Source organism: Hyaena hyaena, unplaced genomic scaffold (assembly GCF_003009895.1).
Source record: "Hyaena hyaena isolate Hyena2069 unplaced genomic scaffold, ASM300989v1 scaffold_1447, whole genome shotgun sequence".
Taxonomy (NCBI): domain Eukaryota; kingdom Metazoa; phylum Chordata; class Mammalia; order Carnivora; family Hyaenidae; genus Hyaena; species Hyaena hyaena.
In genome coordinates, this window is record NW_024082080.1 from 253,718 (window position 1) to 269,300 (window position 15,583).

General features: G+C 44.5%; 1 protein-coding gene across 1 annotated transcript in view; it reads right to left on the minus strand.

The window, feature by feature from the left end:
- Positions 1-3,863: 3,863 nt before the first annotated feature.
- The window catches only part of CCNY (cyclin Y), an 81,520-nt gene continuing 69,800 nt past the window's right edge, over positions 3,864-15,583 (minus strand). Inside the window, exons 8-9 of the mRNA XM_039223799.1 lie at positions 10,577-10,739; positions 3,864-6,812 (exon numbers count right to left, since the gene is read on the minus strand). Coding sequence (XP_039079730.1) covers positions 6,696-6,812; positions 10,577-10,739 — 280 coding nt within the window. The 3' untranslated portion in view covers positions 3,864-6,695. The remainder of the gene's footprint in view (positions 6,813-10,576; positions 10,740-15,583) is intronic.

Below are 15,583 nucleotides of genomic sequence, written 5' to 3' on the forward strand. Positions count from 1 at the left end.
GCTAAATGCTGCAGCTGTCTCTTCTCCAAGGGCAACACGCATGGAGGTTCACGTGAAGGGGGAAGCTGCCTCCTCGGGAGTTTTAGGGGCAACAGCCCATGAACTGGAAGCCCCTTGGTGGCTGACGATGACATCTTTGCCGAGTTGCTCAGCCTTTCTCCACTTTAGCTCCCATCTGGAAAGCGATGGGGACAACATCTGCTCCACTAACATCAGGGGGCTGCTGAGAGAAGGCAAAAGCTTTGTGAACTGAAGGCACCCAAAATATAAGGGGTAAGTAGGTTTCTGGAAAAGAAAGTGACGTTAAAGGCAAATACTTAAAGACTGAATGACACTGTACAAACTTCTCTAGTTGATTTCCAAAGTCTTCCACGTACATCTTTACTGACAGTAATGCCTGCTTAACACTGTCCCTCAGCAATGTTGAGAGAGGAGAGAGAGAGAACATTCTTGAGCGGAATTCCTTTCCTATTTATCCAGATCCCACATGCATCCAGTTCAAGTTCGGTTTGTTTCTAACTCTGTAAACGCCCTTCCATCCCTCGGAAAGGATGAGGCCTAGGGCAGGTGTGGGCACAGACAGGACCGCTGCCGTCTGGAGCCGCATGGTAAGGCCAGGAGGTCCCTGAAGAAATGACCCGGAGGGAGAGCAGAGCGATGGCGACCAGGCGAGGCTGAAAGTGGGGGTGCTGCAGGGGCCGTGAGAGGGCAGCCACTGAGGGGGTGAGGTCACAGCAGACCTGTCCGACACATGACTTTGAACAGAAGTCTTAAATGAGTGATGCCTATAAAGTGTAGTGTTTTCTTTATGTAGGAATGGGACATGGAGCAGTTTCCTAGAGCTGCCATAGCATCGCCACGCACTGGGTGGCTTACCACAGAAATGGATTCTCTCACGGTTTTGGCGGCTCAAATTCTCAAATCGGGCCTTGGCATCAAGACCTCTCCTTGCCTCCCCCAGCCTGCCCGCAAGCCTTGGCGTTCCCCGGCTTGTGGCTGCTTCACTCCAACACTTGCCGCTTGTCACACGATGCTGTCCATAGGTCTCCCTATGTCTCTATGTCCAAATTTCCTTCTCTTTAATTATTTATTTTGAGAGAGAAAAAGGGAGAGAGTGTGAGCAGAGGAGGGGTAGAATGAGGGAGAGGATCCCAGATCCCAGGAATCTCAGAATTTCATGCTGAGAGTGGGGCTCAATCTCAAAACAGATCATGACCTGAGCCAAAGTCAAGAGTAGGTTGTTTAACCAACTGCGCCACCCAGGTGCCCCCCAAGTCCCCCCCTTATAAGGACGCTAGTCATTGGATTTAGGGTCCACCTTAATCCAACATGACCCCATCTTAACTAATTATATCTACAAAGACTCCATTTCCCCATAAGCTCATTTTGCAGGTTTTGGAATGGCATGAGTGTGTGTGTGTGTGTGTTGGGGGGTGGGGAAGACTAGAACACACTTCTTGACAGGTCTTCTTCCCTAATGAGGGCAGTGAAAGGCCCTATAGCAGGCTGGTTAAAATTAAGCTCTGGAGTCAGGCTTTCTGGCTCCTCTACTCTGACTGTGGGCCCAGAGCAAGGTTTGAGCCTCTGCAAGCCTAAGCAGCCTCATCTGACGTAGCAGCAGCCACCCTAAAACTGATAAGCATTCAATGAATTAAAGTGTGCTACATGCTTAAGCTGTAGTGGCCATCGTAAGCACTTAACGTTTCTGTTCTTGGAGAGTTTATAACGTGATGCAGTTTCGAATGGCATATCTCCTCTAATTGGTTAGTGCTGGTGACTAGGAAAACTATCACTTTTGTACAGTGACCTTATAACTGCCATCTTACTTATTATTTTCCAGTGGTTTCTTCTCCGTGTTCTTGGTAGCAATCACATTAGCTTAAAGGTGCTCAAAAAATACCAATCTGTAACACTGAACGATTGTAGAACTCCACAAATGTCTGTGGGAAGAAATGATGTTCAAGAAGCCCCTTACACACAGGTCTCTTACCAGAGGCAGGTTTAGATCTTCTTTTTCATGCTCATGACAGGATGAAATGTGTGTCTAATTTTCTCTGGCATGTCAGAACCACTGATCCAAACCAAATCAATTCAGCTCTATGTGGACAGGGGCCAGATTTTAGTCCCGACAGACCCCCACTGTGTGCAATGCCTGGTAGACAGGAGGTGCCTGATACTTCTGACTAACCTCGTGAGCAGACCGCCTGCAGTCAAAATGACCGACAAAGGAAGGGGCATTTCTCTTCAGTCACTGTACGGCAAGAACCCTATCTCATCAATATGCTGGTTGCTCTTTTTCCATGTCCAATCAAGTAAGGGCACAGAATTATTCTGGAATGCCTTTCTACTACCCTGCATTTGAAATAACTTAGTTATGTAAACCAAGTTCTTAAAGACCTGTACCTGTATCAAGGCACTAAAAGACACAGGAAAACTTGGAGAGATCTGTAAACTCCCAACACCATCGGGATATTTCACGGCACATTTTTTAGTGTCATAGGTCCTTCCAGAAGGCCTTCTACAAAGACCTACAATGGACAGCACAGCGGCCGAGACAAATCCTCACCTGAGTGCTCACAGCTAAGACTCACAATGATGCAGATACACAGAACCCTCCAAAGACTTCCAGTTGAGAGATGTGAATAAAAGCAGTCCGTTTCAGTGCTCATCACTGAACTCTTGAAGCTTCTAATGGAAAGTGACTAAGTATTCCTTCAGCACCCTCACAAATTCAAACTTAGAAAATCAAAACAGGAAAACTGGAAAGGAAGTCAGCAGTACTGGTCAGGTACACTCAATCACCCATTCTGTGACTGCAGGCACACTTCTGCAGCTCCCTAACTTGTTCTGAGGCAGGGGCGGGGTGGGGCGGGAGGGGAGCATCTGGTTTAGATGCAGGAGCTTTAGTAAGGCTCTGCACTCAGTAACAGCAAATCATGATGTTAATGAAATTGTGTGCAGCACTTTCCTTGCATTCCCATATGGTTTAAAAAATCTTCTCAAGTATCCTTTTCCCAGTTCAGCTTGAGGGTATGTTTTCTATTTTCTTCTCTTTTTCAACAATACGGGCTCTCTCTGGTTGGCCTTTCAAAAGATGATCCATGTCTCTAAGATCCACCCAACACAGTCTTGAGATGCGGACTCCAGTGAAGTCAAAGGAGATAAAGTCATTAATACAAAACAGGGTATCACCACAAAAGTGACATGCTCTGAGACGTCTTTACATGCAATATCTCAATTAGAGGTTTCTAAGAGGTGCTTGATACTTTTGTGAATTGCTCAAGACTTCCACACCTAGTAACACTTTTCCCATGGCTCTTGCAAAGAGGTTCATACTCAGCATCTACAAAACCTGTATAACTTTATCTCAACATAATATTTAAAAAAATGCAGCAGGAAGGCACTATTTGTTCTATGTATTTATTTATTTAACACTTATTAAGTACCTACAATGAACCAAGAATTCTATTTTATTGTTTAAAAAATTCAAAGCTGTAAAATATGGCCCCAGGTGAGAGGTTACCAAAAGCAGCCAGAAAGGATCAAAATCGCTCACTCCCAAAAGTCTGCTTTGCAGTTCAGCTGAGGGTCAAAATCCCCAGAACCAAGGGAAACCCCAAGATGGAGATGCCCCTGCCAAAGACCAAGAGAAGGAACTCGGGAGAGCCAGCCCAGAAGAGGAGCCAAGACAATGGGTCCAAGGCTCTAACACTGGCCTCACCTAGTGCATTAAGGCATAGGAACACATCTCGGATCGTGGTAGGATCTCCCACCTTGCCCTCCAATTTGGTTTTAAATCCCTGACTTCTTTCCCTTTTCCCAGTTAAGAAAAAGTAAAACAAATTAAAACAAATTCACTGGGATATACTTATTCTCCCAATGACTTTATTTGTTGTTTAAGTCAAATCTAAAATTAAAGTCAATAAAACGTGCAGTTTTCTTCATCCTCCATCAATGATGAAAACTGTCCATTCAAAAACTACACTAAGACAATGTAGTCCTAAATAGCAATCCAGCTTTAATTGCAGGGCATTGAATGATCTTGCAAACAAATTACAGTCACTATGATTTGCCAATAGGTACTGTATTGGGTGTTGCTGGGGTTTCTTTTTGGCAAACTCAGAACAAACCAAAGAACAAAATTTAAGTATTCCTCATCATGTAGAAAAATAAAATAAACAAACCTGAAGTATCTATGTGTCAAGTGATTCATACTGCAAAAGTAAAACTAAAATCTACACTTATAGCAGAGTTTTAAAAATCCTTAGTGCAAGAAACATAACCAATTAATACAGATCAATACTTATTAATGAATATGGAAAATTTTCCTATACAGAGGTAGAGTCCAGTGCACAAGGCTAAAACAATGTTCAATAATCCAAACAAGACTGAGTCAGGTTTTACGGAATCCACTTTAAATTTTAAGTTATCAGACTGTATGTACATACATACAATAAATAGACTATACAATTTTTTAAAGTAGTTTAATAAACTCCACAAAATAATAGATGCACTGAAATATTTACAGAATTCAATTTTCAAATCTCTCTCATTCAAATAAAAGGGATAAAAATAAGCTTTCTGCTTTAAAGGCAGCAGAACCTCTTTCCTGAAATGAATCAGTAAAATAAGATACTTTACATGAGAGGAACTAATTTAGGCTTGAGAGGTATTCATATTCAGCTAAGAAAATATGTCCCTTTTTAAGCTATATAGACTAGGGAATATAAAATGATATTTCCTACATTTTTAGATCTCTAGTTAAAGTTCTAAATCCAACTCTTACTTAAAGAGAGAAACTAATTTTGGTACCCATACAGAGTATATCAACACCATTACAAGGGAAAGATAATTAACTTTTCAGATTCAGTTTGTTTGCTTTTGGAAGTTTAGGCCAGAAAGAACTTGACAATATTTCTGGTCCAAACAGTTGTTTACACATGATACAAATTTCACTGAAACCTGACTAGCACTTTTGGCTTGGAGATCTTGGGGTTTCAATTTTCTGAATCCCTTCCATTTCCAAAGTACGTTCCATCAGGAGTAAGCATGTCTGGGGATCAGGCGTATGACCTTAGGGTACCCAAGACTAATAGGATTCCAAAGTATTTCCAAAGTTCAAATAGGAGGAAGGTGAAACATAGAGTATCTGCTGCCATTTGCCTCGCAGAAACTTGAAACGGGAAAAAACTTAGAAACCTGTCATTGTGACCCAGGAAAATATGCAAAAACCCAAAGCATTATATGCTTCACTGACTCAGATTCTTAGACTTAATACCAAATTTACTCTGATATTCTATCATTAACCCTTTTATTTTACTTGATATAAAAGATTCTTATCTAGCCCATAAGGAAATTAGGGATAGTCAGAAAATGAAAAAGTACGGTCAAAACTAATGAAGCATAAACCTTCACAGTTTGAATTTTGTAGAACTTCTCTAAGCACCCACAATGAAAATGCAAGTTGAGTTTTTTTATTCAATCATCCTGTGAAAAATACCTCAGTTAATAGTTTACATTTTGCCATTCAATGATCTTCCCACCGGAACAAACCCCCACCTTTTTTTTTTAAATTTTAGATTTTTAAAAAACTTTATACAAATAGACTAACTTTGATTTAAAGTAAACATATAAAAATTGAGAAGAATATTGCTTGCAACAATGGACATGGAAGTAGAGGAATGAACTGGGCAGGGGGTACAGAGAAATGGCTCTACTCAGTAGCTTCAGGCAAACACCTAGCACTCCAGAAACTCTTCAACCAGAGGACACCCTCTGCTGCACATTGTTTCCTTCAGTTCACAAAGTCTGACAGATTTGTAATTACGACTTCAGGTCAGAGAAAAAAACCTGCAAGAAAATAGGAAGGCACAAGCACCCATGTGATCTAGAATTTTCTTGGGGTGTGGAAATGAGGAGGGAAAGGGAAACTTTTGGTTCAGCACTACAGTCAAGTTAATTTTGCCACCGTTGGAGAAAAGCTGTATAAAATAAAGGTGTACAGAAACGTAACAAGCGCATCGCACTTGTGAGGAAGAAAGCTCAGAAGACAGCTCACAGGAGTAGTGCAGAGAGAAACAACCAGTACTATTTATTTGGATGTCTGTGCCATGATGGGTACAAACTATATTCTCTGCTCTGTGGGACCAAAACCAAAACAGAATAAAAAACAAACAAAAAATCCCCCAAATCCCAAAAAAGCAGCTAGAAGGAATGCGAGAAGTCTTACAGAACATACTGATCCAAGTGGAGGTGATAAACGCTGCACTCTTGTCTTTAATGCACATCCAACTTTGTTACCTACTATTGTGTTTTTCCCTCGTATCATCTACTGACCAGATGGGGACTTAAGAGATGGCCGAGCCATTTAACCTTTTCCCTGCCTCTACGACTTCCCTTTCCCTTTGTCTCCTTCTCCAGGATGAGAGTCTTTTTCTTCCATGAGGGAAGTGCTGTTAATGACGAGGGGAAAGGCATGAAACAGGACTTCCGGAATACTGATTTCGCTTCCCTCGAGGCCTTGCTGCGTGTGGGCCACGCAGCCTGGAGGCGGTCATCAAGGCAGCCTGACAGAGCTATGAATTAAAAGAAAGAAAAGGAAAGGAAAACAAAAACAAAACCACCCCAAGTCTGTCTTTTCTCAAACTAAAGGAGAAACTGCGGGATGGCACGGCCTCCAGTGGGGACGCCTACGGTTAGGAGATGATGGCCGGGGACCATCTCGGCAGAGTTAGATTGTCAGCACTCGCTGACCGCTTCCTCGTGGGTCTTCGCAGGTCCTTGTACTTGTCCTCGCAGAGGCGCGAGATGGCCTGGGGGGCAGAAGAGAGACAAGTGAGGTCAGGGTGGGCTCGTGCCCTCAGTGCCAGCCCCTCCCTCCCTCCATGCCCCCAGCCCCTCTGCACACAGAGGACCAGCAACAACACCGACAGGCGGCCCTGCCCTGCGGAGTTCACGTCCTGTGCCCAGATCTGGGCCCGGCACGGTGGGGGCGACAGCGGACGTGCAGACTCAGGCCCTGTCTCCAGAGTGCTTACAGTCTACTTGAGAAAATCCTCTCAAAATGGGAAACAATTACGGACAGTGTGGCCTGCGGGGCTAACTAACCACTTAAGGGGGTGTGACCCCGGGTATGTGGCTGTTTTGAGCACCCCCCTTGCGAAGCTGTCATAATGCACTGGGGCTTCGTGCTGGGCCGTGCTGGGCAGAGAGCTCAATACTTGGCAGCAGGCATTTATCTGAGACTGAGTCTACACAGATGACCAGGTGTTTGAGTCAACTCTACATAACTGAAGAAGAAGGGAACCAGGAGGGGCCGCAGCAGCCTGGAATGAATGCACAATCCACACTGTCCTCACTTTCTTGATGAGGACACTGATACTGCAGACGGGAGGGCCTCAGCCAAGAGCAAGGCTAGGTCGTCCCAGGGGCTCAGAGCCCAGTTGTGGCTCCTTCAGGGCTGCTACTGGGTGTGGGCTGAGGGTGCACATCGCCCCAGTCACATTTACTTTGCCTTCTGTCAAAAGGACCCATGGGTGGGGCTGACTTCATCCGTGATGATGCAAATATGAAGTCCTTTAACTTCTATACAAGTCCAGCAATAGGCCGAGGACAATGCAGGGGCCAGGGAAGCAGACACAGCACCCACCTGCCAAGGGGTCACCGTCAACGGACAAAGGCACAGAAGCCGCTGACCCTGACCGCATCGTCACAGCTCTCACTGGAAGGACAATAACCCTTCCAGCCCTTCTCCCTGCTTTCCTGTTACCTAGCTCTGTAATCTCCTCCCCTACACCCCCTCCCTCCTCACCTCACCCACCCTCCTCTGTGGGCCCCTCCAACCCCTATCACCCTAGCCTGAGCTCGCTCCCAACTGTACGTTTTGCAGCAGCTCTTCCTTCAGCCTGGAGGGTTCTGCAAGGCCACGCTGAAGTCCTCATGCAAACATGGCCTACTCAGTGAGGCCACTGACCACAGCAACCCCCACCTTTCTTCTCTTTTACTCTCCTTCTAACATACTAGCCAGTTTATTTATTATGTTTACTGTCTGTGTCCTCCCAGCAGAATGTAAACTCCAAAAGGGCAGGGTCTGTCACTTTTGTTCATGACGGTTCAGTGTCAAGGATCAGAGGATCCTAGGTGAGTATGTGTAAATACGTGTCAAATGGATGTGTGAGTTCCAATCGAAATATGCACATAACAGAGGCATGCACATAACAGGGAATGCTCAAAGTAATGGAAGCACAGGGTACTATGTTTATTCTCATTTATTCTCCAAAATAAACTGATCCTTGTTTGTTTTCCAAAAACCCACACGTGCACTTTAGAAGAGCAGCTCCAGTGGCAGCAGGGGGAATGGACTGGAGGAGAGAGACGGGAGCTTAGGGTGTCTTCCTCCAAGACAGATGAATGAGGGCAAGAGATGGGCTATTGCTCTGAGAGTTCCTCATGTGGAATAGATTTCATATACACAACATAGATGACATAAAGAGAAATCAGATTCTTTACAAACATTAGAGCAATGATTTTTTAAAGTAAATTATTTTCATTTATTTAAACATCTTGAGATTATCATCTGTTGTTTCTTAGCTTACAAACAGTAAGCAGGTCTGAATGTTATACCATAATAATGAGTTTGCAATGTACTGTCTTATTCTAGATTTCATTATACAAGCTCTTAGCTTTAATCCCATCTCCTACATGCATACAGATACTAATTTATTTCAAAGAGAAATGACCAGGCTAATGAAAAGATGACTTTGCATTTGCCTCGGTTCCTGCTGCACTCTTATTTCCACACTCTACCCTGCAACTAACATGTCAAGTCAGCCATTTGGTGGTTCATCTGAACAGGAACAGAACTTGAGGTAAGAGCAACTTCTAATGTCTCACTCCTCCTCACTTTCCATGAAGAGGTTCTGGTTGGCTAACCAGATGGACTAATAGGGATGCTGGAGTCTGGAAAATAATGAAATCTCATTTCTTAAAAATTATTTCAAAGGCATGTCAACTCTTTTTCTAGACAGTGTCTTGTCCAGTCCCACAGAGGAGGGAAGGCCTGCATCTTCGGAAGCTCCAACTCTTGGGAGAAGAGAAATAGTCTTGTCAGGACTGCTGGCTTCCTCCGCCCAGCGAGCCCATGAAGCACTTGGTTTGGCAGCCCCAGGAGCAGAAGAGTGATCCTTCTTCCTATTTGGACAACCTGAAGGAATTAACAGCAGGCACCGACTGCTCCAGTCCCAGCCTGTGTGCCCACAATTTGGCTGATGTGCAACACTAGACACCATTCCTCAGAGAACCACAGACTCGCTTGCCTGCAGGCCAGGCTCCTCTCCTCAGCATAAGAGGAGCCACTGGGCACTAGGGCTTCTAGAGCCTGCTGTCGAGGCTGAAATAAGGTTCCCACTCACCGTGAAATCAAATCCTATTTCATGTGTGTGCTCATGAAAGCCTGATTATACTTGCCTGGGAGCATATCCTTCAGAGAAAGGGCTTTCCATTTCTTGCTCAAGAGAAATGGGAGACCTAAATGAACAGTTAGTTGTATCCTAATGGCTTGTACTAATTAACAGCAAAGTGGCGGAGTTCTGAAAACCTCACGGGCTTTTTATTTTAAACACGGTCCTTTGTATCCAGTCTTTTCCATAGTTTTACTACGTTTCTTCTTGAGAATACCATATTATTTACTTTTTACAATTTTAGTTAAAGTTTTTGCCTTGTTAAGCTTGCAATCCATAATAACCTCTTCACCTCCTCCCTCTAGACTCTTGTTTTGTTCATAGCTAACTCTGTTAGCTCTGGCCATCGTGATCCGGTACTCAATACCAGATCCTGTACTTTTCACTCGGATTAGACAAGGGGGCAGGCAGCACAGCGCTCCTGGGTCTCACCAAGCTTGGGACATGATTGTACCATCCACTGCTTTGATCACAGGTTTACAGAATAAGACCACAATAGTGCCTGAGGACGAAGGTACAGAGGGCCGCAGCACACCTTCTCTGGAGGGAGAGGCTTCACCAGTGATCCCTCTTATCACCCCACCACTTTCCATCCAACCAAAATGCCAGCTGGGAAGAGGTTAGTGCAAATATGAGGCTTAACTACAAAAGTCATACCGCTTAACAGTGAAGGCCCTAAATCCAGACCAAGACCAATGGGCCTGGCCCCAGCTCTCACTGGGATGTAGAGAAAATATTTTGAAAAAAAGCAGAATCAAACCTTTTGGGATTCTCATTAGGGCCACCTGGTATCTTCTTCCTAATAAAAGTGCATGCCGAGAAATATTTCTTTTGTGACATTATTTTTTTTAAAAAACTGGGTCTGTTTTTTTTTTTTTTTTTAACATTTCAAGAATAGAATCAATGCACATTAAATAAAAACTGGTATTAAGAAGGTTATTAAAAATGACTGTATGAATTATAATCAACTAAATGAATTGGCCAACTCTAAATCCAGAGTAACTCGTCCTTATTGTATACTAACACATAGTGGGGAAAAATGACCTCATACTTTCCATAGCCTTCAGATGATGCATCTGCAATAATGCATCAAATCCCAGTATGCTGAAGCATCTTACCTCAAGCTTGTGAGCCCTCTCCCTGCTCAGGGGCTCTAAGGGAAAGCTCAGGTTGTTTGCTTCTGCCAGAGAACGAAGATCAAAATAATACTTGGCATAAACACTGGAAGGAACATTGATGTTGAACTGGAGCAATTCAAGAAACTGTCGTTCTAGCTCATTCCTGCAAAGCAAAGACAAAAACAGCACCTGTTCAGCTGCCATAGCAGGCTGCGTGGCCGGCCAGGGCAAGCTGCTGGAGACCAGACTCCAGAAAACTGAAACCTCCGGGGAGAAAAGCTATCTAATTAATTGCCTGGTTGGACACCAGAGTTGCAGCTTAACCACTAAACTGGTATTAAAAGTCGAATGATCAAGTGCCCAGAAGGATGAGGCCTGATTAATTGGGGTGATCACCAGGAAGTGCTTCAGGGTGATTCATTTCACTGAGACCCAACACACACACAGCAGGCTCTGGCTGCAAATCTCAGCACAGACCATCACAACACGGGGCAGATGAAGCTGTCAAGAGCTGTCAAGTGGCATCTGCTGAGGGACTGAGACAGGAGCCCACGGGAAGGTCACTGTTAGCCTAGACGCCTGCCCTTCCTCAGTGGCTCTTCCCCACCTCCTGGCAACAGCGGAGGAGCTGCTGTACAGGCTTCCTTTGGAAATGCAGGAAGCAAGAGAGTGAATCACAGCCACTGGACTCACAAAAAGGTAACTTCCCAACCCAGAAAAATGAAGGTAGCAGTTCCCAAGCCTGAACATGCATCCAATCATGTGGAGGGCTTGTTAACACACAGAATGCAGAGCCCACCCCAGCCTCTGCTTTGGCAGGTCTGGGGCAGGCCTGAGAATTTTCTAACAAGCTCCCACGCGATGCTGATGAGGTTGGTCCTGGCCCACACTTCCAGACCCACTCACCTATAGGGATTGGTAAGTAAAGGGGACAACACAGGTATTAAGGTCCATCTGGCCCACCCATCTATAGGTGGGTTAAAATGAGTGATGGGAAGCCAGAATAAATGATTAAACATCTATTTGGACAACTCTCTCATGTCAATTATCTTTTAGATCAGGTTCATCTCTTGCTAGTTACTATCTGGAAGGAGAAAAGTCCTTAGCAATGGAGATCTGTTGAGCACTGGTTCTGGGTCAGGCACACAGTTTCAGCATCACCATCCCCAGGAAGCACCCTGTGTTCCCAAACACACAACACAGCCCTCTATTTCTGTCCTTCATCACACTCCACTCCAAGTGTCACCTTAACTCAGCCTCCCCTCCCTGTCTCCTCAGAGATGGAAACCGTGACATCAGAGTTTACATACCTGGCCCTAGCACAGTACCGGACATACAATTAGTGCTCAGTTATTCGTGTTACTGAGTGGAAGAGACCAAGCTCAGCCTGGGTGGAGGGATCAAGGAAGGCTTTCCACAGAGATAAGAGCTGAACTGTTTGGGAAACAAAGTCTCTGGTGGAGAGAAGGGAAGGTGGGAGCAGAGTATTTCTGGCAAGGAGTGGAGGACAGGACACCTGCTCACCATCTCCCCTGAGTGACACTGAAGGCTGATGAACCAACCCTGTCCTGAGTGCCAGGCCTCCCCGCTCCTAAGCCCTGACCCCACCTCCACTGACTCCACCGAACACTGAGCTGCCCAATTCTGACCCCTGTGTAGACACCTGACTTTCTGCAATCTCAAACTAACATAGCACCATCCTGTCCCACAGTGTACCCGAGTCCCAGTCTGCTCCTGATGAGTCACCTCACTAAGCCATCAGAGACTGAGGGGGACTCTGTTCTAGTCTCATGCTGCTGTGACAACAGGGGTCAGGAGCATTGAGGCCACAAGGCAGGCAGGCCAGGATTTGGGCAAGGGCAGGTAGCTTTAGAGAGGGAAGGTACTGGGCAAATGAGAGTTAAGAAACCTCAGCAAGTTGCTAGTGAAGGTCTGAGTGCTTCATATGGGAACATGGAGAAGTCACACTAAGTCTTTTCATCAGAGAAACAGCATAACTGCGTTCTGTTTCTAGACAGTCCAGTGGAGGAGGTGAACTCTAAACGTGCATCTTGTGCTAAATTTTATTCTTTTCAAGAGTCTAAATTACTCTGACTTATTTGGGATAATTTTTACTTCAAATAACTTTTATTTATACCTCTCTTACGTGAAATTTAACAAAAGATCATCCTGTGAAATACTGGAACTAAGATTTTAATAAAATTAAGATTTTAATAAAACAAGAGCGCCAAAAATACTGCTAAGGCCAGAAGTGCCAAAACAAATGGGCCTGAAGGAGCTTTCCTGGCGGACAGTGGGAGCTGCTTGGGGACAGACTGCCGTCTGGTGGCCGAAGGCGCCACTACAGCTCTTACTATCCTGCTGCTAAGAAAATCTTGTCTTTTTAATTCTGTAAGAGAGCTGGTCTGTTAATCCTGCCCCAAATGGTGTATACATAGCAATGATTCTTGTTGAGGGTATACACTCTGATTAGAGTCAAGAGGAGTCTGTTTTTGAACAAGATGGCATTCTCTCCAAGGTTCCTGGGAAAAAAAAGAACAGCCTTTCTTCAGACTTTTCTTGGATGTTTTTTAAGCTCTGAGGGAAATATGGACTTTACAGCTGTCGTGCTTTCTAAGGCAAGATTGAGAAAATAAAAATAATTCCTCAAATTTGTATTTCCAAACTGTAGTAGTACATCTTACAGGGACATGTGACAGCTTTCTATGTGGTAAGTCATAATAATAACAGTGGGGCGCCTGGGTGGCTCAGTCAGTTAAGTGTCTGACTCGGTGCTGACAGCACAGAGCCTGCTTGGGATTCTGTCTCCCTCTCTGTCCCTCCCCCGCTCACGTGTGTGTGTGCGTGTGTGTGTGTGTGTATGTGTGCACACACGCACGCTCTCTCTCTCTCCCCCCAAAATAAATAAATAAGCTTAAAGAAAAAGTACTAACAGTGACACAGAGAGGACAGGATTGATGGATTTACTGCCCTCAATTGAAAGACATGATAAAATAGTCCTGCTGTAAAATTTTACAAGAAATAAACTCAAGACAATACACAAAACATATATTCAGAAATATGTGTTATAGTAGATCAAAACTGTGAAGAAGCCCAAATGAATTCACACAATTCAGCAGCTTACAAAGGGGCCTCTTAAATGGAGTAAGGAGAGTTGTTTATCATCCAAACATTTATCATCTGCCTGCTTTTCTAGAAAAATGGGTTTACTTTAAAAACCAGCCATCCACAGTAGCAATCCCACTTCTGGCTATATACCTGCTGAAAGAACTGAATGCAGAGACTCAAGGAGATATTTGTACCTCGTGTTCATGGCAGCAGTATTCACATAGTCAAGAGGTAGAAGTACTGCAAGGGTCCAGGTGTCTACCAGTAGATGAATGGATAAACAATATGTACATAGACTATTTTCAACCTTAAAAAGGAAGGAAATTCCAATGTGCTACTATGCTGATGAACCTTGAGGATATGCTAGGTGAAATAAGCCTGTCACAAAAAGAGGAATACCGTGTGATTCCACTTCAATGAAGTATCTAGAGTAGTGACATTTATAGAGACAAGGAGCACGATGGTTGCCAGGGCCTGGGGGAGGGTGAATGGGGACTTACTATTTTATACAGTTTCTGTACCCATTACCAGAGCTTCTAGTTGGTGATGGTTGCACAACAATGTGAATGTACTTAATGCCACAGAACTACACACTTAAAAATGTTAAAGTAGTAAGTTCTATGTCATGTATATTTTATCACAATTAAAACCAAAAACCAAAGACCAGGCTCCCTACACCTATGGAGGGTTTGAGCATTTTGCTCTGCACCTCTATCTGCTCTGTGGCACCAAGACAAGTCTCTTTGCTTTTCCTTATTTGAGATTCCTTTGTTTACATATGAAAATGACCCTTACAAGGTGATTGCAAAAGAAAATCAAAACAACCCCAAGTGTAATTAAAAAAAATTTTTTTTAACATTTATTTTTGAGAGATAGAGCATGAGCAGGGAAGGGACGGGGGTGGGGGGGAGGGAGGGACACAGAATCCAAAGCAGGCTCCAGGCCCTGAGCTGTCAGCACAGAGCCTGACGTGGGGCTTGAATTCACAAGCTATGAGATCCTGGCCTGAGCTGAAGTCAGCTGCTTAACCGACTGAGCCACCCAGGTGCCCCAAGTGTAATTTTTTAAACAGCATTTTTGCCTATCAAAGTCCACCATCTGCTTTCCCATCCATAGCAGTTGTCATTAGGTGCTCAAAGTTGACCTGTGACAATGTGACCACTTACTGTTAGCAAGACAGAAAGAGACAGACTGGCCCATGGCCCTGTCATGCTGCACATCAGCCTGAGCCTCAAGTCTGATGTTGGTGACCCTGAGGGTTCTACCCACAAGTTTCAGTGCCACTTGTCTTACAATGTGCTTCAACCTACGTTCCCAGCCACCTGCCCATATGGTTAGCTGCCTTCCAAGCCAGAACCCCACTGTCTACAGGTGGAAGGGACTCTAAGTCACGTTCCTTACTGCTGGATGACTCTTTAGCTGTAAATGAACCTGTGCACAGAAAGGTCACATCAGGATGCTAGAACACAGGCAAGGACAGAAACCAAGAGAAGGGGGCAGAGGGGGACAAAAGGAGGTCTGAAGGGAGAGCTGAAAAGCACATTTTATAAAGCTTCCATCTGCAACTTGTGAATCCTCTTCCTACTAAGGAGCTCCAAAGGAAAGCTCAGGCTGCCTCTGCCAGGAAGTGAAGACGAGCCACTGACATGAGACTGACACACTGTGAAGCACCATAGCTCTTAGTCTCCAGTGATACCCCACACTGCTCTTTCTCCATGGAGAGGGTACCTAGGAGCCATTTTCTCCCCAAGCTCATGGAGTTTTCCAGGAAAAGACTGAGATCAAGCACTGATTTTAAAAAGTTCCAACAGTAAATCTACAATTCTGGACAGACGCTACAAAATCACTTAAAGGTCCTATCTCCACAAGCTTGGTCAGCAACACACACTCCTGACGGCT